We start from the raw sequence: 26,790 nt of genomic DNA on the forward strand, positions 1-26,790 counted from the left end.
TGGAATATCAGTTTGCAATACGTCAGGCAATACGTTTCTTTTTTTTTTTTTTAATTTTTTTTTTTTTAGACTAGTCAAGTGCACTAGTGAGAAGGGGGGAAAGAGTAGAACAAGGAGTTCGATCTGTAACTGACTGTGAACAATCGCAATAACTCACTACCTTCGGACCAGCAGGCAATGTTTCTTGACCTTTCTCTGTTGTATGATCCCCCTTGCAGAATTAGCACAAGGATTTTTTTTTTTTTTTTTTTCAGATGGAGTTTCACTCTGGTTGCCCAGGCTGGAGTGCAACGGCGCGATCTTGGCTCATTGCAACCTCCACTTCCCGGGTTCAAGCGATTATCCTGCCACAGCCTCCTGAGTAGCTGGGATTACAGGTGTGCGCCATCACGCCCGACTAATTTTTGTATTTTTAGTAGAGACGGGGGTTTCACCATGTTGGCCAGGCTGGTCTCGAACTCCTGACCACAGGTGGTCCACCCACCTCGGCCTCCCAAAGTGCTGGGATTACAGGCGTGAGCCACCACGTCTGGCTTTAGCCACCACCCCTGGCTTTAGCACAAGGATTAAATGAGATGTTTATACTGCATTTGGCATAGACACTGTCAAAGAATAAAAGGGCAGTAAATTATAACAATGATCATTGGGGGCTGGCTATTGGAGAATTGTTGGCTCTCTCCAGAGGAGTTAAGATAACGTCCCTCTACGCCCTAACCCCGTTTACTAATCCCGCAGACCCCGCCCCACCTCCGGTAGCCCCGCTTCCTCCTCTAGCTTTGGCCTCCACCCTGACGCATGCGCCCTCGGGCTCCCCCGCGGCTGCTTCTCTTGGCTCTCCTCTCCGGCGGATCTGGAGCCTCGCGTCTTTTCCAGTGTAGGCCCCGCCCCCGCCGGTAGAACCCCGCCCCCCGCTGGTAGGGCCCCGCCTCCCGAAGCAGTTCCGGTTCGGCTCAGAGCAGCTGCCGGTGCGGCGGTGACGGCGGCCGGGGCGATGCCTGCGCGCAGCCGCCACCGCCCCCGCCTCCACTCCGGCTCCCCGCCCCGAGCTCCGCCCCCGCCGCTTGGGGCACTTCACTCTGGCGAGGCGGGGAGGGCCCCGGACTCCGACGGCGGCTCGGACGCCGACTCGGAGGTGGGTCCGGGGAACCCGACTCGGACCGCGGAGGTGAGCGGGAGCTGAGGCTGAGGAGAGGGGAGCTTGGGGGGCGCCTGCTGCCAAGGGTGAGTGGGGAGTCTGGGATGGAGCTGGGGGCTGCCGAGGGACTGCGACCCAGAGGGGCCCCGGGGAGACGGTTGAGGGAGCGGGGAGAGTCAGCTCTGGAATGGAATCTGAAAGAAATGGAGGTTGTCGAACCGAGGGCCTAACGCTGAGGGGTAAGTGGAGGCCGAGGAGCAAGAGGGAGGGGGTGGGAGGAGGAGGCTTGAAGAGCCCAGAGCTTGGGGGCTTTTGAAAGCAGCGCAGTGGGGGAAGAAGATCGAAGGGGTCCTGCGGAAATGTGCACCTGGGGAAAGAGATGCTCTGAATTTGGCAGCGGGGGTGAGGAGAGGAGCAAGACCTGGGCCAGTGTTCCTTTCCCAGGGCGAGGGAGGGCGATCGGTGCTGGGACTGGAGCCCTCTGACCCGGCTGGGGCTGGTGGTGATGGAGGGCAGGATTTAGGTTTGACTGGAAGGAGGAAGGGCTATTGGATGGGAAATCGTTTGGCCTCTAGGGGAGAGGGGGGCATTGAAAAAGAGAAGTGTGGTCAAGAAAGAAAAGGAACCCTTGAGGATCTAATTTTGGGCTTTGGCATTTTAACAGGTGCCTTTCAAAACATCAAAGATCACTAGGGCACTGTACTTGGATTGTGGGGCTTTCTCATTCGTACACAGTGAATCCTTTTAAGAATCTGGGGTGGAAGGGGCGGTGTGAATCACTGATTTGCCTAAAGGACTGGGGGAAGTAGTGGAGAGGAAGTGATGTTTGAAGAAGGTAGTAAAAGACATGATTCTGAAAATGAAGATACCATTTGGATTTATTGACAATAATGGTATTCTTCGTCTTCTTTTATTTTATTTTTTTAAATTTCTTTTATAAGTTTAAATACCAGACACGTTAAGAGCCTAAAAAAGATTTACTACATTACCTTTACGTTTTAGAAATTAAACTTTGAAACAAGACTTTGGATACTCGGATTTTAAAAATTAAACTTGAAACAAGAATTTGGGCACTTGGATTTTAAAAATTAAATATGAAACAAGAATTTAGACGCTCGGATTTTACAGATACTCAATATTGATTGGTTCCACTTTCACAGTTTGAGTTGACAACATGTATTTGCCACATGGTAAAAATATGGTCAATGCAAGTTTCTGGGTTAAGGGGGCACAGGTGAACTCGCCACAGTCTAGGCGGAATACCAACTGTTCCTCTCACTGATCAAACTCCAGGATTGGAGTTGTCTCTTGAAAATTGGAGAGGTACTTTTGATAGATTTGCAAAACCAATATTCAAATACCATTTTGCAGATATTGTGTGAATAATTTTTTTTTTTTTTTTTTTTTTTTTTTGAGACGGAGTCTCTCACTGTCGCCCGGGCTGGTGTGTAGTGGCGCAATCTCGGCAAGCAACCTTCGCCTTTCGGGTTCAAGCAATGCTCCTGCCTCAGCCTCCCAAGTAGCTAGGATTGCAGGCACCCGCTATCACGCCTGGATAATTTTTTGTATTTTTAGTAGAGGCAGGGTTTCACTATGTTGGCCGGGCTGGTATCGAACTCCTGACCTCGTGATCCGCCCACCTGGGCCTCCCAAAGTGCTGGGATTCAGGCATGAGCCACCCCGCCCGGCCAGTGAATAATATTTTTAGTAGAGTGATTTAGAAAAATAAGGACAGAGGATGCTTGTAGTTGGCAGCCAACACAACTGGGACAGGTGGGTACATAGATGGTGGTTTTTTTTTGGAAGACATAGTTCCAAAACATAATTATGCCAGAAAAATAATGATTGCAATATTTATATTCACTTTAGTAGAGAGAAATTCACTTCCTTTTGTGATTGTTAAGTCATAACATGGCTCCATGAAGTCTTTGTTTGACTTTAGCCACATGTCTCATATGTTTTACAACTTTTTATGTGATTATAGGTTTGTAAAGTTGTTGCCCATTTCTTTTCCTTCTTTCTTTTTCTCTCTCTCTCTTTTTTTTTTTTTTTTTTTTTTTTTGAGACAGAGATTCGCCATGTTGCCCAGGCTTATGCGACCCATCTCAGCCTCCCAAGTAGCTGGGGGTAGCTGGGACTGCAGGTGGGCATCACCACACCTGGCTAATTTTTGTGTATGTATGTGTGTGTGTATGTATATATGGCAGAGAATTTTTAATCAAGCATATTCTAAATGCCTGATTAAATCTAAATGGATATCTACTGTTTAATCTTCATGAGATGATAATTTATTGATTGGCAACAGCTTTTAGATTAGTTTATGTGTATAGACTGTGTGACATACCCTCAGATGCACAGTGGAATAGTAATTGTTTTTTCAAAGGAAATGTGAATTCTTAGCTTTGTTTTTAGCTGAGGTTGTTAAAGTATTAATTACCTTTTCTTATAAAAATTATCTTTAGTTGAAGTTTACATAATATTACTGTTTACTTGTTTTATGTCTAGAATGAGATCCTCTGGAGACCTTGTCTTCAAGGTCTTAGTTCTGAATAAAAGTCATGGCATGTAAGACTTTGCTGAATTGCAGCATAAGAACTCTATTAAGATTACATCTTAATGTTATTGCAAAATTAAAGAGAAACCGTTAGACGGGGTTGTACCATTAATATATTAGCGTGTCTAATCGTTTTTTAATTTTAGTTTCCCTTTGTCAGTTCTCACAGCCATTAAATAAAGAAAATCAGTTTTAGGCCAGGTGTGGTAGTTCATGCCTGTAAGCCCAGAACTTTGGGAGGTGAGGCGGGTGATCACTTGAGGTCAGGAGTTCAAGACCAGCCTGGTCAAAATGGCAAAACCCCGTCTCTACTAACAATACAAAAATAATTATTTGAGTATGGTGGCACATGCCTGTAATACCAGCTACTGGGGAGTCTGAGGCAGGAGAATCCTGCACTTGGGAAGCAGTGGTTGTGGTGAGCTGAGATCATGCCACTGCACTCCAGCCTGAGTGACAGAGTGATATGTCTCAAAAAAAAAAAAGAAAAAGAAAAGAATCAGTTTTATAGTAGAGCAATTTCTCTAAGGCAGAAGAAGCCATCATGACTGCGATGACAGAATATGCAGACATATTTAGGTAAGTCAGTTTTGATTTCAGTAGTATACTCCCCATTCTGCAAAAGCTTATTCACATCGCACAGTTGCTGGTAAACATTTTTATTTTGTTAATCATTAGATCCTCAATCCTTCTTTAAAACTTTGCTGTTAGTGATTGAGATATTTTTAAGGCTTTTCTAAGAATTGGAATTTGAACACTTTTTTTGAGAAACTTAAATAATAGATGTTTCCATTAATAGTATTATTGTTTTATAAGAAAGCCATATTAACGAGCTATTCTTTCAAGATTTTACTTCCAGGCCTGATGTAATATATGGTGTTAATTACTGGGTGTACCTAGCGTGCCCGTTAATTTGTGGATGGAAATCTTTCGTGTCTTCAGAGTCTACCCCCTTCACTTTTCATATGGCAGTGGTTTGTTAATGAACTCACTAAGATTGAATTCGCTTTTTAATTTTAAAGCTTCTGTAGCTTTGATTATCTTTGGACATCAAACTGATTTATGTGAGGTATGAATATAATTCCATATTCTGCTAAATTACCTATGAAGCTCTTTTGAATGATTGTGGTATTTGGTGAAAAAAATACGGTATGAGCTAATTGTATTTTTTTTTCCTTGAGACGGAATCTTGCTCTGTTACCCAGGCTGGAGGGCAGTCGTGCGATCCTGGCTCACTGCAACTTCTGCCTCCTGGGTCCAGGCAATTCTCATCCCTCAGCCTCCTGAGTAGCTGGGATTACAGGCACGTGCCACCACATCCAGTTGTTTTTTATTCTTAGTAGAGATGGGGTTTCACCATGTTGGCCAGGCTGGTCTGTACCTCTTGACCTCGTGATCTACCCACCTCAGCTTCCCCAAGTGCTGGGATTATAGATGTGAGCCACCTCGCCCGGCCTCATAATTCTTTTAAAATGGATTTAGGTTATAGAGGAGGACTACACCATTTCATTCCCAGATTAAATGTTTTACTTTTTTGCAGAAATGACAGCGGGAGAGCCTCGATTATTTTCACATCTCTCATATGTTTATATTTGATTATAAATAAAGTTTTACTTATTTGCAAAATGCTATATCTTTAATATTTGCTTGCATGTGGTTTTGGGAATTCTTTTGAAACCATTATTGTTCTTGTTTTTGTTTTACTGTATGGGTAGGAGGTAACACATTGAGGGGTTAATAGTAGAGCAAGAACAGAGAAGGCCATTTGACAACAGATATCATCAGGACGTGATGCTTACTTTAGGTCTTGTGGTTTTCTTGGCCTTGAGAAATCAAGATGTTAACTAAAAATAGGAACTCATGGGCCAGGCACACTTGGAAAACAAATTGGTGTTTATATGCTGCCACTGTTGCTTCCTGATAATTTGCTATCTGAATGTGTGGATATGGATTTGTAACAGACCTGTGGTGTGAATATTCCTGTACCCGCTCCTCCTATACACACAGCACCATCATCACAGATCTGAAGCCTTTTAGCTGAGTTTAGTGACTTCATGTCTCTGTATTGAAATGTTCTGTTACTTCACTATGTACTGAGCCCTCACAATAATATAGAGTATAACATGCTATGAAACTATTAACTAAGAAAAACTTGGTTATAATAGTTTCAACACAGTGTTTCCCATAAAACAGTGTTTTATGATATGTACCTCAGAAAAGACTGTTGTGGGGGCAGGACAGTGAACTATATTTATATTTGTCTAAAAGTTTTTTGGTTTTTTTTTTTTTTTAAAGATAGGGTCTCACTCTGTCTCCCAGGCTGGAGTGCAGTGACACAATCATGGCTCATGCAGCCACAAACTCCTGGGCTCAAGCAGTCCTCCTGCCTCAGCTTTCTGAGTAGCTGGGACTATAGGCATGTGCCACCACACCTGGATAATGTTTTTTATTTTTCTTTTGTAGAGATGGAGTGTCAGCTTTGTTAACGAGGCTGGTTTTGAACTCCTGGCCTCAAGCGATCCTCCCACCTCTGCTTCCCAAAGTGCTGGGATTCCAGGTGTGAGTGTCTTAAATTTTTGTTGTACATTTAGTTAAGCTTATGAGTTGTAGCTGAGGACGAGAGAGATAGTGACATTAGTATCATCTTGATACTTGTTCTGTTTTTTGAAATTCTTGACAGATAAATTCTGGTTGGAGGTGAGAACCATGGATTCTGCTAATTTAGGGCCTTCCTGTAGGTTAACCTGTGTCACTGAGTTTTTGGAAATACCTGCAAATCTGTTTTCGTTTGGAAATTTGAGGCTGAAAAGAATTGATATAAGTTCCATCAATATAATATTGGCATGAAAGCCAGAGATTTCCAAAGCCATACATTAAAGTTTGACTCCAGAGCCAATACATTTTTACATTATATAATGGAGTTTGGAGTCTTGAGCCAGTTTCTCATTTTCCATTATGTTGATTGGATTTTGGATGCAGCATATTTATTTATTAAGAGACAGAGTCTTACTCTGTCACCCAGGCCGGATGCAGTGGCATGATGTTGATTCATAGCACCTCTGCTTCCTGGGTTCAAGCAATTCTTCCACCTCAGCCTCCCCAGTAGTTGGGATTACAGGCACAGGCTACCATGCCTGGCTAATTTTTGTATTTTTAGTAAAGACGAGATCTCACTATGTTGCTAAGGCTTGTTTTGAACTCCTGTGCTCAAAGCATCCACCCAACTTGGCCTCCCAAAGTGCTGGGATTATAGGCGTGAGCTACGGCGCCCTGCCAGTGTAGCACATTTAAAAATAAAGATTTTACCAGCTGGGTGGGGTGACTCACACATGTAATCCCAGCACTTTGGGAGGCTAAGGTGGGTGTATCCCTTGAATCTAGGAGTTGGAGACCAGCCTGAGCAATATAGTGAGACCTCTCCTAAAAGTACAAAAAATTAGCCAGACATGGTGGTATACACCTATAGTCCCAGAACTCAGGACTGAACCCAGGTCAAAGCCGCTATTGTGCCACTGCACTCCAGCCTGGGTAGAGTGAGGACCTATCTTTAAAAAAAAAAAAAGAGGCTGGTGGCTCACGCCTGTAATCCCAGCACTTTGGGAAGCCGAGGTGGGCAGATCACAAGGTCAGGAGATCAAGACCATCCTGGCTAACATGGTGGAACCCCGTCTCTACTAAAAACACAAAAAATTTAGCCAGGCATGGTTACATGGTCTAGTCCCAGCTACTCAGGAGGCTGAGGCAGGAGAATCGCTTGAACCCTGGAGGTGGAAGTTGCAGTGAGCCAAGATTGTGCCATTACACTCCAGCCTGGGTGAAACTCCATCTCAAAAAACAAACAAAAAACATTTTACCAAGTTGATAAGTTACACTGCTAACCTGGTTAGAATAAAAATTAGAATTTTAGATACTTCGCCTCTTTACTAGTTTGCTGTGGCATTGCAGCCAGGTCAGGAACCCTTCACCAAATTTATCACTAAACTTTTATCAGCATGTAAAAGTTTTTGGTATAACTGAGGATATAAAATGGACGGTAATATCTGTGAGATTTTTATTCATTGAATTGAGACAGTTCTGGATTTGGTGTAGAGAATTAGCTGCAGCCTGATAGTGGAAGTTAGTTTAAAGGCTATTTGGAGCTAGAAAAAGTTTGTGTTATTCTGGTATATATGACAACTTTTTTGAGTAAAATTATGAGTGCATGGGTAGGGCAGCAAAAAAGTCTCAGAACTGAAGTATAGCCAAGAGAATGGTGATGTAACTGAGGAGGGAATTTAATTCTTTTAAAGGTGCTGCCCTAAATTCTTCTGCTCAGAAATGGGACATAACAAAACAGAAAATCACCACTAAAGAGTTTCAAAATGGGCGGTAGGAACTAGTGCAGGGTCTTTGAAACTATTTTGTAATTATTGCAGATTTTATAGATGTTTTGGAAACATTACCCTGTGCTTGCCAAGAAAAAGCAAAGTAGGCCAGGCACAATGGCTCACGGCTGTAATCCCAGCACTTTGGGAGGCTGAGGCAGGTGGATCAGTTGAGGGCAGGAGTTTGAGACCAGCCTGGCCAACATGGTGAAATGCCGTCTCTACTAAAAATTAGCCAGGTGCGGTGATGCGCCCCTGTAGTCCCAGTTATTTGGGAGGGAGATTGAGGCAGGAGAATGCTTGATCCTGGGAGACAGAGGCTGCAGTGAGCTGTGATCGTGCCACTGCATTCCAGCCTGGGCAATGGACTGAGACTTTGTCTCAAAAAAGAAAAAGAAAAATATCTTTTGATAAGTATAAAGAGAAAAGAGTAGTTTTTATTTGCTGAATGAAAATGTTTTCACCCGGGTGTGGTGGCTGACACCTGTAATCCAAACCCTTTGGAGGCCAAGGCAGGTAGATCACCTGAGGTTGGGAGTTCAAGACCAGCCTGACCAACATGGTGAAACCCCATCTTAAAAAAAAAAAAAAAACAAAGAAAATGTTTTCATTTATGGTAAAAATTTTAAAATGGGATGGAAGAATATTGGATAATCCCAAATACTACAGTTATTAATCACAAAGTTTGGCCATAAATGCCCAAATTAAATGTTATCCTGCATGTAGTTTAGGCTTTTTGCTTTCATCAGAGTTGTTTTATGTTCTAGTTTGTGGATCTGCAAACTAGTGTAGTCTTTTTTTTCCTGAGACAGGGTCTTGTTTTGTTGCCCAGGCTGGAGTTCAGTGGCACGATCTCTGCTCACTGCAACCTCCGCCTCTGGCGTTCAAGCCATTCTTCTGCCTAGCCTCCTGAGTAGCTAGGACTACAGGCGCAGGTCACCACACCCAGCTAATTTTTGTATTTTTTTAGTAGAGATGGGGTTTCACCATGTTGGCCAGGATGATCTCGATCTCTTGACCTTGTGATCACCACTCCCAGCCTGGTGTAGTCTTTATTATATGCATTTTAGATAAGCTACATGTATTTGATTTAGCTGTATTTTAGCTTGAGTGCATCTATAATATATAATTGCCCTAAGTAAAATTTATTTATTAACTCTAGCTTTATATAATTTTTAAAATCTCTTCCTCAGTGTTTGTCTTGAGATATGGATCTTAATTTTTTTATATGTTATACATCACTTGGAAACTGTAACTTTTAAATTTTGTAAACTAAATCAGTAGTAATTTCTAAAAATAGCACATATTCTGTTTATGAATCAAGTTTTATCAGTTGTGAATTCCTTTAGGAGAATTTGAATGTAGGGCTTTTAAATACAGCCACAGAATTCAGAATAGAGGACAATTGCTTCAGATGGTTGTACTCCAGTATTTTTTATTATTTTGTACGCACACATGCACACACGTGCGCATGTGTGAGAAGTGAAACTACATGAAAAATCCAGCATTTTAAGTCACTGTCATCACCATCTGAACATAGACATTGGTTCTGTAAAATTAAGCAGATTGTAAAGGTTTCATTTTGTTGATATATCCTCTGTATTTTAAAGATTGTCAACTGGGCGAGGTGACTCATGCCTGTAATCCCAGCACTTTGGGATGCTGAGGCTGGCAGATTGCCTGAGGTCAGGAGTTCAAGCCATCATGGTGAAACTCTGTCTTTACTAAAAATACAAAAAAAATTAGCTGGATGTGGTGGTGTCCATCTGTAATTTCAGCTACTCAGAAAGCCAAGGCAAGGGAATTGCTTGAACCCAGGAGGCGGAGGTTGCAGTGAGCCGAGATTGTGCCACTGCACTCCAACCTGGGCAACAGAGTGAGACACTGTCTCAAAAAACAACAACAACAACAGCAAAAAAAACAAAGATTGTCCAATAATAGATTAGAAGGTCTTGTGTGTGTCGTTATAATTAAGCCCAGTAGAATAGTTTGTGTCTTTCTAGTTTTTGGTACCTGTCACTTTAGGAAGTTTCCCAGTTGTCAAACTGTACAGAAGTGTTTTTAGGTGTCAACGGTTATCACTAACTTACTTTTTAAAATGCTGGTGAGTGGTGTGCTACTGTGGAAATATTTATTAATAGTTAAATTTTATGTTAAGCCTTTATATGAGTGATGCATATTGACGTGTAGAATAATGCATTGAGTAACTGGGACCTCTTGTATTACTGTTTCTCAGTTTGTGTTGCTTGATTACATTGTTGTTCTGCTGCAAAGTGATTTCCATCTTTTTTTTGAGATGGAATCTCTCGCTCTGTTGCCCAGGCTGGAGTGCGGTGGTGCGATCTCAGCTCACTGCAGCCTCCACCTCCTGGGTTAGGCAATTCTCCTGCCTCTGCCTCCCGACTAGCTGGGAGGACAGGCATGCACCACCACACATGGCTAATTTTTGTATTTTTAGTAGAGGTCGGGTTTCAGCATGTTAACCAGGCTGGTCTCAAACTCTTTACCTCAAGTGATCTGCCCAATTCGGCCTCCCAAAGTGCTGGGATTATAGGTGGGAGCCACTGTACCCAGCCTATTTAGCAGCTTCTGTTTGCTAAGCATCATTATAAGTGTATTATTATAAGTGCATTACATGTATTATTCCATGTAATCTTCACAACAAGGCTATAAAGTAGGAATTCTCCTCGTTTTACAGATAAAGACAGTGAGGCCCAAGAAAGTTACGTAATTTCTGCAGGGTCACATAACTGAGTGGTAAATCCACAATTTGAACCTTGTTAATTTAAATCTAGAGCCAGTACTCATCCTTTTGGGTTTCATATAAGATGCTGTGAATAGCTTATTTATCTAAAACTTATTTGACTCTCTAGCCTTAGTTTCTTCAGCCGTAAATTAAGGAATTGTACTTGATCTCTCAGGTCACTTCCAATTCTAACATAAGAATTCTATCCTCCTAATTTACAAAACATGACATGTTTAATGTTTCAAATTACTTTCTGTTTGTAATCTCTGGATCCCTTACAAGATAATGGTTAAGCTATTTCCAACATTACACTGTTAGTGGGTCGTGGAACTGTATCTGAACTTTTCTTGGATTTCTTGGTTTTATTGGCTGCCTTGTGATTTTACTTTTACTTAGTGTGTATATGTATATATGGGTTAATAATGGAACTTAATTGACTTTCTTAATTTATTTTCTTTTTTTCTTTCTTCCTTTCTCCCTCCCTCCCTTCCTTCCTTCCTTTATTCCTTCTTTTTTCTTTCTTTCCTTTCTTTCTTTCTCCTGCCTTTCTTTCTCTCTTTCTTTCTTTTCTTTCTTTCTTTTGTGATGGATTCTCATTCTGTCACCCAGGCTGGAATGCAGTGGCAAGATCTCAGCTCACTGCAACCTCTGCCTCCCAGGTTCAAGCAATTCTCCTACCTCAGCCTCCTGAGTAGCTGGGATTACAGACATCTTCCTATGCCCACCTAATTTTTGTATTTTCAGTAAAGATGAGGTTTTACCATGTAGGCCAGGCTGGTCTCAAATTCCTGACCTCAAGTAATCCACCTGACTCAGCTTCCCAGAGTGCTGAGATTATAGGAGTGAGCCACTGTGCTTGGCAACTTTCTTAATTTTCTATTTAAATCTGTTTAAATGAGATTTGCTTCAAACAGTGAAAAATAATACTGCTTTCATTTTATTTTTTGTTTCTTTTTTTTTTTTTTTTTTTTTTTAATCATATCACATCATTTTCTTTAAAAAGCCTTTTCTTGCTGGGCACAGTGGCTCCAGCACTTTGGGAGGCGGACGTGGGCGGATCAGCTGAGGTCGGGAGTCTGAGACCAGCCTGACCAACATGGAGAAACCCCGTCTCTACTAAAAATACAAAATTGGTCGAGCGTGGTGGTGCATGCCTGTAATCCCAGCTACTTGGGAGGCCGAGGCAGGAGAATTGCTTGGACCTGGAAGGTGGAGCTGAGATCACATCATTGCACTCCAGCCTGGGCAACAAGAGTAAAACTGTCTCTATTAAAAAAAAAAAAAAAAAAAAAAAAACCTTTTCTCTCTGATTATAAGTATTACATTCCCATTGTGTCGAAATTTTAGAAATTTTAAATGTAAACAGTGAAAGGGCCCATCCAAGGAGTAAATATTACTAATTTGATATTTATTTGTTTAAAAAATGTTGCCATATTTGCAATTTTTTAGGACATTGTGCTCCTTTTAAAATTTTTTCAGTTTTTATTTTGACCTAATTATAGGCTAGGCACAGTGGCTTATGCCTGTAATCCCAGCACTTTGGGGAGGCCGAAGCAGGAGGATCGCTTGAGCCCAGAAGTTTGAGACCAGCCTGCGCAACATGGCAAAACCCTATCTCTACGAAAAGATATAAAAATTAGCCCAGTGTTGTGGTGCACCCCTGTGGTCCCAGCTACTAGGGAGGCTGAGGTGGGAGGATCACTTGAGCCCATGAGACAAAAGTTGCAGTGAGCCAAGATTGTGCCACTGCGTTCCAGCCTGGGTGACAGAGGGAGATCCTGTCTCAAAAAAAAAAAGTTCTTTTTTTGAAATAGTCGCGCCCACAGACATCAGGGATATTTCTGAAACAAGTGACTTGGGCATCTATGTGCTTCCAAAGCTGTATGTGAAGCTGCGTAACTACATGAATTGTGCCATTGACAGAAAGCTAGTCAGGAATCGATCTTGTGAAGCCTGCAAGGACCAAACATGTCCACCCTGATTTAGACCTTTGAGAGCTGCCGCATGACCTCTACCAAAGCCCATATAAGGAGCTGAGCCCTTAAGGACTGAAGAAAAACTATCTTCTGGAAAAAATTAAATAAAATGGAGATTATTCTAAAAACAAAAACAAAAAGGTTTTCATGATCTGGCCCTAGTTTATATTTTCAACTTTTTATCCTATTACTCCCCGTGCCTTTCTGCATACTAATGGTTCACCACTGTTTCCTGCCTTCATTCTTTGGTCATGCAATTTCCTCTGCTAGTGTACTTGTATTATTTTTATTTATTTATTTTTAAATTTTTGCTATTGTACTTTTATTTATTCATCTCTATCCATATAGTTTCACCCTTCCTTTAAGGCTTAGTTCAAAAGTCACTTTCAAGAACTCTTTTCTGATTTTACCAACTGGAAATAACTTCTGTTTTTCTAGCTCCCTTAACTTTTAATTTTTAGCAAATTAGATAAGTATCCACTTCATTAGTCTTTTGAGGATTGAGTGAGCTAATTATGACTCTTTAATAACCCTTTCTAGACTGTAGAATCGTTGAGGGCAGAATCTGATTCAGATTCATTTAGATAAATGCCACATTGCCTAGTGTAATATCCTTTACATAGTATGTGCACAATAAATATTTAATAGATGAGTAAATGTAACATATGAGTGCTTTTTTTTTTATGGGGGGACAGTATCTTGTTCTGTCATCCAGGCTGGAGTACAATGGCATGATCATGGTTCATTGCAGCCTTAACCTCCTAGGCTCAAGTGATCTTCCCACCTTAGCCTCCTAAGGACCTGCACGTGCCACCATGCTGGCTAGTTTTTTTTATTTTGTAGGGATGAAGTCTCCCTATGTTGCCCAGGCTAATTTCAAACTTCTGGGCTCAAGCAATCCTCTGGCCTCAGCTTCTCAAAGTGCTGAGATTACAGGCCTGAGCCACTGGGTCGGCTTGAGTGTACCTTAAGATTGTCTGTATCCTCAGGGCCTTAGTATCTGGCATCTCTATATAGTAGACACTTAGTAGATGTTTGAGACTAAACAGTGCAAAATTGTGATTCAAAAAGTCTTCATTAGGTCAGGTGTGGTTGCTCACACCTGTAATCCCAGTACTTTGGAAGGCCAAGGTGGGCAGATCACCTGAGGTCAATAGTTCAAGACCAGCCTGGCCAACATAGTAAAACCCTGTCTCTACTAGAAAATACAAAAATTAGCCGAGAGTGGTGGCTTGCACCTGTAGTCTCAGGTACTGAGGAGGCTGAGATAGGAGAATCGCTTGAATCTGGGAGGTGGAGGTTGTAGTAAGCTGAGATCGTGCCACTGCACTGCAGCCTGGGGCACAGAGCAAGACTGTCTCAAAAAAAAAAAAAAAAAAGTTTTCATTAGGTAATGTAACTGAACGCCTTTGATACATTCTTCGGCTGATAACTGGAAAATATGTGTTTATTTATTTAATTTTTTTTGAGACAGAGTTTTGCCGTTGTTGCCAGTCTGGTGTGCAATGGCACAATCTTGGCTCACTGCAACCTCCGCCTCCCAGGTTCAAGCAATTCTCCTGCCTCAGCCTCCTGAGCAGCTGGGATTACAGGCATGTACTCCCTGGCCCAGCTAATTTTGTATTTTTAGTAGAGACAGGGTTTCTCCATGTTGGTCTGGCTGGTCTCAAACTTTCGACCTCAGGTAATCTGCCCTCCTCGGGCTGTCAAAGTACTGGGATTAGAGGCATGAGCCACAGCACCCAGCCAACTAGAAAATATTTAATATTTTATTTTTGAGATCTAGTTCTTACAAAAGCACAAGAGCCCTCAGTTCATGTGAGGCAGTACAGTGTCGTGGGTAAGAACATGAACTTTAAAATGAGATTGCCTGTGTTAAACAGTTCTTTGTACTACTTGCTACTACAAATTGATCTTGGGGAACTTAACCCATTTATGTCAGTTATCACATCTATAAAATGAAAAAATTAATAGTACCTACTTTATATAGTTGTGAGGATTATTTGAGCATATAAGTCAAACCCTTAGAACAATTCCACAGACATTGTAAATGTTAGCTAATTTATTACTTGTTACTTCCTGAAAATGCGCTAAGCACAGTTCAGAACCTACGGAGTTTGTGAGTTAGGGTGTCCATTATATTTAAGGAATAACACTCTGGTGGCATCACGTATCTTCTAGCTGTACATCCTGTCCGCTTCCTACTATTTTAACTAGGTGAATGGGTGGCTGATAATCCCAGTTGTATTGACAGTACGCAGCATGCATAAGTTAAATAAACAAGTTCTCTTGAGACATTTTAACTGAGAAAGGATTAACTAGTTCATGCCAAGGAACAACATGTACTTTTGTTCATTTTGTATTTCCTTTGAAGGATACAATAACAAACACTATTTGTTCTGGCTGAATATACTTTTCCATTTAGTGCAGTTAACTCTTTCTAAGTGATAAACCCTTTACTGGTCTTCACAAACAAAATCAATATTTAACATTTCCTGTATTGTTTTGAACCTTAAAACTTTTAACAGCCCTCTAAAATTAATCTGGTTATGATTTTTAAATTTTCTTAATTTTTTTTTTTTTTTTTGAAACAGTCTTGCTTTGTTGCCCAGGCTGGAAGTGCAGTGGCGCAATTTGGGCCCACTGCAACCTCAGCCTCTCAGGTTCAAGTGATTGTCCTGCTTCAGCCTCCCGAGTAGCTGGGATTACAGGCCCATGCTACTGTGCCTGGCTAATTTTCGTATTTTTAGTAGAGACAATATTTCACCATGTTGGCCAGACTGGTCTCAAACTCCTGACCTCAAGTGATCCGCCTGCCTTGGCCTCCCAAAGTGCTGGGATTACAGGTGTGAGCCACTGCACCCACCCTTTTTAAAAATGTTTAATAGAGACAAGATCTCCCTGTGTTGCCCAGGGTGGTCTTGAACTCCTGGACTCAAGCAATCCTCCCAAGATGGTCTTGCAAAGTGTTGGGATTACAGACATGAGCCCCGACACCAAGCTTAGATATTTTTAATAATGCGTGAATTCTGAAATCTACTTTTGTATAAGATTAGAAGAATACATGTGGTATTATTCTGTTCATATAAAGTACAAATGCAGGGAAAACTAAACTATGTTGTTTATGAATACGAGCTCAGATAGTAAAACCATAAAGAAAAGGGATTATCATGAAGATGGGTTTGTGGTTACCATGGGGTGGGCGGCAGGGGGCGGGGAAGGGGATTATTGATTAGAAATGGTGCACAGTGATACTGGGCTGGTGCCTTGGGGTGATGACAAATTAAAGGAAGTGAATAGTTGCAAGCCTGAGATGAAAAGATTTGCTTTTTTATCTAGCTGTTTGTATTGCATTGTTAATACATGCGTATACCTGGTTTTAGTACCTAAATAGCGAAATTTCAGACACATACTGATGAAAATGTATTAGTTCTTCTGCTAAAGGATCTTTTTAACAAAAGTTGACACTTTTATAATGCAGAAGCTTTACTTTCCTCCATACTGCTTTCTGTATTCTGGATCAGGTAAAAAAAAAAACAAAAAAAAAAACATCTCAACTGAATCTTTTTCCCAGTGTGCTTTTCTTCTTATTGTAAAGATATCTGTTATATCTTCTTTGTACTTCCTCTTCTTCATCTTCTTTTATGACAAAATCTTGCTCTGTTGCTGAGGCACAGCAATAGCTCCCTATAGCTTAGAAGTCCCAGGCTCAAGTGACTCTTCTGGACTTCTTTAAAGTTAAAATAATTAGCTAGTTTCATTTGACACCTTCAGATTTGAATTTGTCATCTATGTGGAACAAAGTTTTATAATCTTAGGGATAATAGAAAATTGTTTGTTTATACATCCTTAGATATATAACAAAGCCATTAATGTTTTAAGAAACACCCCAAATTCTGAGTAGTTACGTGAATCCTTATTATTGGAGATTTGTGTTAGGTTTAGCTGTGATCTTAACCCCTGACATCATAGTATAGTGGTTAAGAGTAGAGGAAATAAACAACTAGAATATAGATTATTCCGCAAAAGAGCTACCATGAACTCGTCTCGTCCCCCCGAAAAGAAACAAGAGCTAGGGCATTGTTCTAGACTAAAAGACACTAACAAGATATAATGACCAAGTGTATAATACATGACCTAAATTAAATCCTGATTTCTGGGGGGAAACAAATAAATTTGGGGAACAGTTGGGGTGATAGTATAGTTAATTGTCTTAGGTGTGGTAATGTGAAGTTGTCATTATTATTAGAAGATGAATAATAACTGCATGCTGAAATATTTATGGTAAATGTCATAATGTCTTCATAGTAAACAGTTAAGCAATGTCTTCAAAATATGGTAAGAATATTTGAAGAAAAGTGATAATTCTTTAAATCTCTGGTAGGATTTAGTAGCTTTATTTTCACCCCATTCCTTAGCTCCAAGGAAAAGCAGCATGAAGTGGTAGAAACAGTACTGAAGTAGTTGTGAAAATTCTTGGAGTTTAATTTCAGCATCAATGTTAACTCTCTAGGTGACCTTAAATAATTTAAATTATGATAATTTAAATAATTTGTGTAAGGCAAATGTGGCAAAATGTTTGAATCCCCAATTTGAATCCTGGCTCTGACAATTTCATGTAGGACCTCGGTCACTTCAGTGAACTTTTCTGTGCCTTCATTGTCTCATGTGTAAAATGAAGATAATAGTAGTATCTACCTCATAAAACTGTTGTGAGGATTAAATAATACTATACAGATAAAGTGCTCAGAATAGTGCCTGAGCATTCAACAAATGTAGCTGCTGCTAGTGTTATTGTTTTATATTTATTTTATTATCTATTACTTTGAAGAGAGCTTGGAAGACTCAAGAGGTAGAAAATATAAAATAGAAGTCTAGGCAGGGGCAGAACCCTTAAAACAACTAGGCAGAGATCAAGCAGGAATTATTATAATTAGGAAGTGAGATCACATGTGTAATCACCCTGCAGGGTCTGACCTGTACTAGGTATTCATAAATGTTAGTTTCCTTCTGTTATCCCTTTCTTTCCCTCTTCATTTTTATAGATTAGGTTACTGAGGTGCCAAGATGTTTAGAGTATTTAAAGTTACTTAGAGAGTTAATATTGGTGTTGAAATTAAACTGCAAGAATTTGGACAACGAATTCAGTGTTCTTTGCAACACTTCATGCTGCTTTTCCTCGGAGCTAAAGTATGGGTTAAAAATAATGCTACCAAGTTCTAACTGAGATTCAAAGATTTATTATAGATTTTTTTAACAGTCTTACCATATTTTGGAGGCTTACTTATTTAATTATTAGAAATATATAAATTATAGATAAATTTGATCAGTTATTTGTAATAATCAAAGTTATGTTTTTCTGGCTATATTTTCATATTATAGACAGATTCTAAGCTTCTAATTAATATATGTTTGAATATAAAATAACCTACAATTGTTCTTAATATTCTATATCTACAGTCAACCCTAGAGTGTGATTTTTCTTTTCAGACAGTTCTGTGTATATGCTTAAACTATATTTTATTTAACTGTATTATGTAGTAATTAGGAATGGCAACAAGTCAAAATCAAATCAACATGTAATAGATGAAATAAGATGTGTGCAAAGGCTCCTCAAAGACTCAATGTTATACAAGCTAGAAGTAGTGAACAAGCAGAATTAGATTGGATGGTCACGTAGTGCTCTGCAAGCCTCACTGTGCATTAGAATCACATGGGGAGCTTTATTTAAAAATGCAGACATAAAATTTCTGTCTTGTCTGAGATTCTGATTCAGTTGTCCTAAGATGAGGCATGGACATTGATACAAGTACATTTTTAAATTTCAGATTATGCTAATGTATAGCCAGGGTTGAAAACCTTTGTATATGTAGTTTCCTTGGAAGCCTAGGCAAAGGAGGCATCAAAGAAAATTGGCTTTTTATATCCTGCACTGTCTAAAAGAGAGAGAGACTGAAACTGGGAGATGCGAACAACTTTTTCTAGACAGATATTCTCTGCTCTGTGGCACTGATGTTAGATTAGGTCTCACAAGAAGTTGGATTAGATTTTGCCCAAGATGATCTGTTTTTCTTTGCCCTGATTACTTGCTCTACAAGCAGTGTTCTGATTATTAAATCGGCCTCCTAGATACTTCAGAATAGTGAAAGGATATGCCTGAGATAGTGCTTAACCATTCTTTTTAGACACTTGAGTGTCTGGAATTGGTGCTCTAATTTATCCATTAGTACCTTGTGAGTTTGCTTTTAGTCTCTCTTGGTTTAACCAACTCTGGGAACTGACAGGGTCAAATTTTGATCTCTAAGGCTGAATACTAGATCCTGATTCCTGGTAAATTTACCAGATTAGTTACCCTGTGTTACCTCTTGACAGCTGGACATTTTAAATTCATGGATATAAAACTCCCTGAAGCCGTGAAGAATGTGTAATGAAGTATTATAATAAAAATATAAATAAATAAAATATGTAATAAAATCTTTCCTGTATACTCTTTTTTTTTTGAGTTGGAGTCTTGCTCTGTCACCCAGGCTGGAGTGCAATGGCACGATCATCTTGGCTCACTGCAACCTCCACCTCCCAGGTTGAAGCAATTCTCTTGCCTCAGCCTCCCGAGTAGCTGGGATTACAGGCTCCCACCACCACACCTGGCTACTGACTAATTTTTATTTTTAGTAGAGATGAGGTTTTGCTGTGTTGGCCAGGCTTGTCTCAAACTCCTTTCCTCAGATGATCTAACCACCTTGGCTTCCCAAAGTGCTGGTATTATAGGCGTGAGCCACCTTGCCTGGCTTCCTGTATACTCTTAAAACTGAAATAATTAGCTGCCTAAAGGCAGATTTTTTTTTTGTCAGCTATGGTGGCCCACAGTTGTAATCCCAGCACTTTGAGAGGCCAAAGCAGGAGATTCACTTGAGCCCAGGAGTTCATGACTAGCCTGGGCAACCTAGAGAGACCCTATCTCTACAAAAAAAATTAAAAAATTAATAGGGCTTGGTGGTGCACACCTGTGGTCCCAGCTACTCAGGAGGCTGAGGTGGGAAGATCCCTTGGGAGGAGTCAAGGTTACAGTGAACCATGATCACACTACTGCACTCCAGCCTGAGCAATAGAGCAAGACTGTCTCAATCAATAAAGAAAGAAAAAAGCAGATTTTTGTTTTGTTTGTAATGATCCTGATTGACTATTGATGGAAATGTAAACTAATACAGCTATTGTGGAAAACACTATGAAGATTCCTCAAAAATTAAAATAGAGGGTGGATGTGGTGGTTCACGCTTGTAATCCCAGCACTTTGCGAGGCTAAGGTGGGCCAATTGCTGGAGCTCAGGAGTTGGAGACCAGCCTGGGCAGCATGGCAAAACCCTGTCTCTACAAAAAAAATACAAAAATTAGCCAGGTATGGTGGCACGTGCCTGTAGCTACTTGGGAGGCTGAGGTGGGAGAATTGCTAGGGCCTGGAAGGCAGTGGTTATAGTGGGCCAAGACTGAACCACTGCACTCCAGCCTGGGTTACACAGTGAGATCCTGTCTCAAAATTAAAATAAAATAGTACTACCATACTATCCAGCAATCTCTATATCCAAAGGAAATGAAATCAGTATGTCAAAGAGATATCTGCACTCTCATGTTTATTGCGCACTATTCACAATAGCCAGGATAAGGAATCAACCTAAGTGTCCATCCACAGATAAATAGAGAAAACACATGTGCATGTGTGTGTGTATGTGTATGCCATATTCATATTCAGCCTTAAAACAGAATGAAATCCTGTTATTTGCAGCAACATGGATGAAGCTGGAGGACATTATATTGTGAATTAGCCAGGCACACAAAAACATACTGCATTATCTCACTCATATATGGAATCTAAAAAAAGTTAATCTTATAGAAGTAGAGAGCAGGATAGTGGTTATCAGAGGATAGAGAGGAGGATAGAGACAGGTTGGTCAACAAGTACAAAATTACAGTTAGCTCCATCCATGCCCCTGCAAAGGACATGGTCTCATTCCTTTTTATGGCTGCATAGTATGCCATGTTGTATATGTGCCACAGTTTCTTTATCTAGTCTATCATTGATGGACATTTGGGTTGATTTCATGTCTTTGCTATTGTGAATAGTGCTGCAGTGAACATAAGCATGCATATATCTTTATAATAGAATCATTTATATTCCTTTGGGTATATACTCAGTAATGGGATTGGTGGGACAAATGGCATTTAGTGGGAGCTGAACAATGAGAACTCATGTACACAGGGAGGGAAACAACACACACTGGGGCCTGTCGGGGTGGGGGCCAGGTTTAATACCTAGGTGATGGGTTAATAGGTACAGCAAACCACCATGGCACATGTTTACCTGTGTAACAAACCTGCATGTTCTGCACATGTATCCTGGAATTTAAAATAAAATTAAATTTTAAAAAATTACAGGCTGGGCTGGGCATGGTGGCTCAAGCCTGTAATCCCAGCACTTTGGGAGGCCGAGGCGGGTGGATCACGAGGTCAAGAGATCGAGACCATCCTGGTCAGCACGGTGAAACCCCGTCTCTACTAAAAATGCAAAAAATTAGCTGAGCATGGTGCCGCGTGCCTGTAATCCCAGCTACTCAGGAGGCTGAGGCAGGAGAATTGCCTGAACCCAGGAGGCGGAGGTTGCGGTGAGCCGAGATCGCGCCATTGCACTCCAGCCTGGGTAACCAGAGCGAAACTCCGTCCCAAAAAAAAAAAAAAAAAAAAAAAATTACAGGCTGGGCGTGATGGCTCATGCCTGTAATCCCAGCACTTTGGGAGGCCAAGGCGGGCAGATCACCTGAGATCAGGAGTTCCAGGCCACCCTGACCAACATGGTGACACCTCATCTCTACTAAAAATATAAAAATTAGCCAGGCATGGTGGCAGTACCTATAATCCCAGCTACTGGGAGGCTGAGGGAGAACTACTTGAACCCAGGAGGCAGAGGTTGCAGTGAGCCAAGATTGCACCACTGCACTCCATCCTGGGCAGCAGAGTGAGACTCTATCTCAAAACAAATAATAGTAATAAATAAATACATAAAATTACAGTTAGATGAGAAGCGTTCTTTTATACAGTAGGGTGACTATGACTAATAATAATGTATATTTCAAGGTAGCTAGAAGATTTTGAATGTTATTACCACAAAGAAATGATAGATGTGACTGGTGTGGTGGCTTATGCTTGTAATCTTAACGCTGGAAGGCCAAGGCAGGAAGATCACTGGAGCCTAGAAGTTTGAGACCAGCCTGGGCAACATAGCAAGACCCTGCCTCTACAAAAAAGTAAAAAAAAAAATTAGCCAGGCATGATGACACATGTCTATAGTCCCAGGTACTCAGGAGGCTGAGGTGGGAGGATCACTTGAGCCCAGCAGTTGGAGGCTTCAGTGAGCTATAATTGTGTCACTGCTCTCCAACCTAAGCAAGAGGACAAGACCCTGTCTCTAGAGAAAAAAAAAGAAATGATAAATGTTTAAAATGATATATGTGCTAAGTATCTTGATTTGATCATTATACAATGTATGCATGTATTAAAATATTACACTGTACCCCATAAATATGTACAATTATGTGTCAATTGTAAATGAAGTTGAGCTTTTAAAAATGATTCTGTTTAGAAGGGCACTGGGGAATTGAATGAATTATTATTTTGATTGCTGCTTTTCTTTTTGCATATTCATCTAATAAATGCTTATTGAGAACCTACCATGTGGTAATCATATAGGCCTTAGTAATCTTCTTGGTCACCCTGACCGTCTTTCCTAAAAATAAAACAAAAGTTACCTAATAAAAAACCCACTAAGCTCTTCTGCTGCACCAAGTGCTACTTTTCTTTTCTTCCTTTTTTTCTTTTTTTTGGCACGATCTCGGCTCACTGCAACCTCCACCTCCTGGGTTCAAGCAATTCTCCTGCCTCAGCCTCCCGAGTAGCTGGGATTACAGGCATGTGCTACCACGCCCAGCTAATTTTGTATTTTTAGTAGAGATGGGGTTTCTCCTTGTTGGTCAGGCTGGTCTTAAACTCCTGACCTCAGGTGATCCCCCTGCCTCAGCCTCCCAAAGTGCTGGGATTACAGGCATGAGCCACTGCACCTGACCTACCTTCTCTTTCTTTTCTTTTTCTTTAATTTGTAGTTTGGTACTTGTCTGCTTTCATATTCTTACTACTATTGAACCCACTTAATAGATGAAGTAGCCAGATCAGAGCTTTTGTGTACATTACTAATAGGATATTTTACTATTCAAGTCTTTTTCTCCTGTCACTAAGTGTTTGGTTGAGAAAAAATAAGTGTATAGCTTTTTAAAGTAAAACATGTCATTCATTCCAAAGAATGCAAAAGTACATATAGTTAATGAGAAGAGAACTGAAAAACATATCTTGCTTAGTTTCCCAGGAAACAAAGGGAAAAAAACATAAACTTACCTTGCCTTACCTAGAATTGGACCAGAATGTGGACCTTATATGAGGCAGCTTGAAGCCTTGAATTTTGGGTACTTAGCTTGCTCTGAAAGGTGACAGTTCAGAGGACTAAAGGGCCTTTGGTAATCAGTCAGGGTTCACTTGTAAGAGAAAGAAACTGCTCTGGTCTGGCCTAGGAATGATTTCCAGTACAATATTTAAATTGGCCTGTCAGAGGAGTGCTACCTTTGCTATAGTCAGAAGGTTGATATTAGGAAGCCAACATGAAACCGTTGAGTTTGAGAACACACCATCTCAATACCAAAAAAATAAAATAAAACCAGTAAAAAAGTAGGCAAAAGACTTGAATAGGTGTTTCTCCAAGCAAGATATACAAATACCCAGTAAGCATATGAAAAGATGTTCAGCATGGCTAGTCATAAATCAAATCAAAATCACAACGAAATACTACTTCACATCCATAATAATGGCTACTATTAAGAAAAAAGAGAAAATAACAAGCGTTAGCAAGACTATAGAGAAATTAGAACACTTTGTACATATTGCTACTAGGAATGTAAAATGACACAGCTGCTGTGGAAAATGATATGGTGACTCTTCAAAAAATTTAACAGAATTACCTTACAAGCCAGCAATTCCACTTCTAGGTATATACTTGAAAGAAGTGAAAGCAGGGACTTGAACAGATATTTGTATGCCCATGTTCAGAACAGTATTATTCATAATAGGAGATGGATGCAACCTAAGTGTCCATGGATGGATGAATGTGTAACTAAAATGTGATATATACATAGAAGGGGATATTATTCAGCCTTAGAAAGAAAATTCTGGGTCAGGTACAGTGGCTCATGCCTGTAATCCAGCAATGTGGAAGGCCAAGGTAGGTGGATCATTTGAGGTCAGGAGTTTGAGACCAGCCTAGCCAACGTGGTAAAACACTGTTTCTAGCCGGGCGCGGTGGATCACGAGGTCAAGAGATCAAGACCATCCTGGTCAACATAGTGAAACCCCGTCTCTACTAAAAATACAAAAAATCAGCTGGGCATGGTGGCGCATGCCTGTAATCCCAGCTACTCAGGAGGCTGAGGCAGGAGAATTGCCCGAACCCAGGGGGCAGAGGTTGCTTGCTGTGAGCCGAGATCGCGACATTGCACTCCAGCCTGGGAAACAAGAGCAAAACTCCGTCTCAAAAAAAAAAAAAAAAAAAAAAAAAAGAACACTGTTTCTACTAAAAATTCAAGAAAATGAGCCAGGCGTGGTGGCGTGTACCTGTAATCCCAGCTACTCGGGAAACTGAGACAGGAGAATCGCTTGAACCCGGGAGGCAGAGGTTGCAATGAGCCGACATCGCACCATTGCACTCCAGCCTGGGTGACAGAGCAAAAACTCCATCTCAAAAAAAAGAAAATAGAAAGAAAATTCTGGCATATGGTATAACACAGATGAACCTTGAAGACTAAGTGAAATGTGAGACCCAAAAGAACAAATATTGCATAATTCTACTTATAGGAAATATCTAGAATAGAACATAAATTATTTTCTTTTTTTTTTTCTTTTTTTTTTTTTGAAACGGGGTTTCTTCATGTTGATCAGGCTGGTCTCGAACTCCTGATCTCACATGACCCACCCGCCTCAGCCTCCCAATGTGCTGGGATTACAGGCATGAGCCACCGTGCCTGGCCCCAGAACGTGGATTAAAGGATACCAGGAGCTGAGTGTGAGCAGGGGATAGTGAGTTATTGCTTAATGGTTACAGGGTTTTTGCTTGGAATGATGATGAAGTCCTGGAGATGGATGGTGGTAATTGTGGCATGACAATGTGAATGTACTTAAGGAAACAGAACTATAACACTTAAAATGGTAAAAATGGTAAATTTTCTGTTGTGTATAGTTAACCACACACACAGAACATATATCTGTTATGTAGGTATTAGGAAACTGCTACTTCTTGCCCCACAACTGCAACTGCTTTGTGACCCTTACAAAGTTAGTGACTGAAAACAGGAGGATTATGCGCACATAACCAGTATTTCCATAATCCTTGTCGATAGCCAAAACTTCAGTAAAACGGCCCCCATTTCACCATCTGCTTTCCATATCTCATCTCATGAGCATCTAGTTGGCTGAACCTGATTCACGGTAGATTCCTAGTTGGAAGGGACCCTGAGGAATGTGATGAGTTTTTCAGACTCTGTAGTAGGAGGAAGCAATTAGAGGGACACTGGAAAGGATACTGAGTGCTACTTTATCATATCTGCTACAGGCACTGAGTCAGTGGTGATTCATAAGTGGCCGTGCTCAAGTCAAGTCACCATTTCCAGTAGTGGTGAGATTGTCCTGCAGCTGATAAGTTGGGAGGTGGGGTGGGGACAAAGTTATCTCTTTTTGCAGCTAATGGGCTGATTTTGCCATGGTATTTGCAGTTTTAATGTGGTAGAACACATTTGAATTATGTAAATTATTGGAAAGACATTTGGATCACTCTAATGGGATGCCTTAAAGACTCATTGAAGAGTATCTGGGCTAATGTTTAGGAGTACCAAATTTAAGGTTGTTATGTTTATGATAAGCTTTTTTCATTTCATCAAGTATGTAGATAAGAATGTCATGGAAAATATACTGAGTTCTTTTGCTCTTAGGCTACTGAAATCTCTAATTGAATGAACTAAATTTGTTTGGAGAGAAAACAAATTTACTAGTAAAGCGTTTACATGCTGAAAATTGCACTTCTTAAAAACAGTTTTCAAAAATTCTAACCAGAGGTCACCTAGAAGATATTTCATATTGTACAGAACAGTCAGGTGTTTTTGTTTATCTGTTACCTATGACTTAGAACTAAGTTTGAATAATTCCTGTTGATAATCGGATTCTACAGGAATGGACTGTTCTCTCAGCACCTTGATAATACAGTATTGACCTTTGATGCTTAAGTAATTTTTTCTTTTCTTTTTTTTTTTTGAGACGGAGTTTCACCCTTCTTGCCCAAGCTAGAATGCAATGACGTGAAGTCGGTTCACTGCAACTTCCGCCACCCAGGTTCAAACAATTCTCCTGCCTCAGCCTCCTGAGTAGTTGGGATTACAGGTTTGCCCTACCATGCCTGACTAATTTTTTTATTTTTGAGATGGAGTCTTACTCTGTTCCCCAGGCTGGAGTGCAGTGGTACGATCTTGGCTCACTGCAACCTCCACCTCCTGGGTTCAAGCAATTCTCCTGCCTCAGCCTCCTGAGTAGCTGGGATTATAGGCACCTGACACCACACCCAGCTAATTTTTGTATTTTTAGTAGAGATGGGGTTTTGTTGTGTTGGCCAGGCTGGTCTTGAACTCCTGACCTCATGATCTACCTGCCTCAGCCTCCCAAAGTGTTGGGATTACTGCCGTGAGCCACCTCACCCAGCTAATTTTTTTTTCTTTTTTGTATTTTTAGTAGAGACAGGGTTTCACAACATTGGCCAGGCTTGTCCTGAACTCCTGACCTCAAGTGATCTGCCCTCCTCGGCCTTCTGATGTGCTGAGATTATAGATGTAGACTACCACCTGGCTCCAATTAACATTTTGGACAAGTACCAAGCTCTGCAT

General features: G+C 40.7%; 1 protein-coding gene across 2 annotated transcripts in view; it reads left to right on the forward strand.

Annotated features, from left to right (window-relative positions):
* The first annotated feature begins 958 nt into the window (after nt 1-958).
* The window catches only part of SAMD8 (sterile alpha motif domain containing 8), a 55,378-nt gene continuing 29,546 nt past the window's right edge, over nt 959-26,790 (forward strand). The window contains exon 1 of one of the 2 annotated variants that reach the window (XM_032256509.1): nt 959-1,165. In XM_032256509.1, coding sequence (XP_032112400.1) covers nt 992-1,165 — 174 coding nt within the window. In that variant the 5' untranslated portion in view covers nt 959-991. Of the gene's footprint in view, nt 1,222-26,790 lie in introns of both variants that reach the window. The other variant, XM_032256511.1, reaches the window with a different exon arrangement.

Source organism: Sapajus apella, unplaced genomic scaffold (assembly GCF_009761245.1).
Source record: "Sapajus apella isolate SASKATOON/1434 unplaced genomic scaffold, GSC_monkey_1.0 scaffold94, whole genome shotgun sequence".
Taxonomy (NCBI): domain Eukaryota; kingdom Metazoa; phylum Chordata; class Mammalia; order Primates; family Cebidae; genus Sapajus; species Sapajus apella.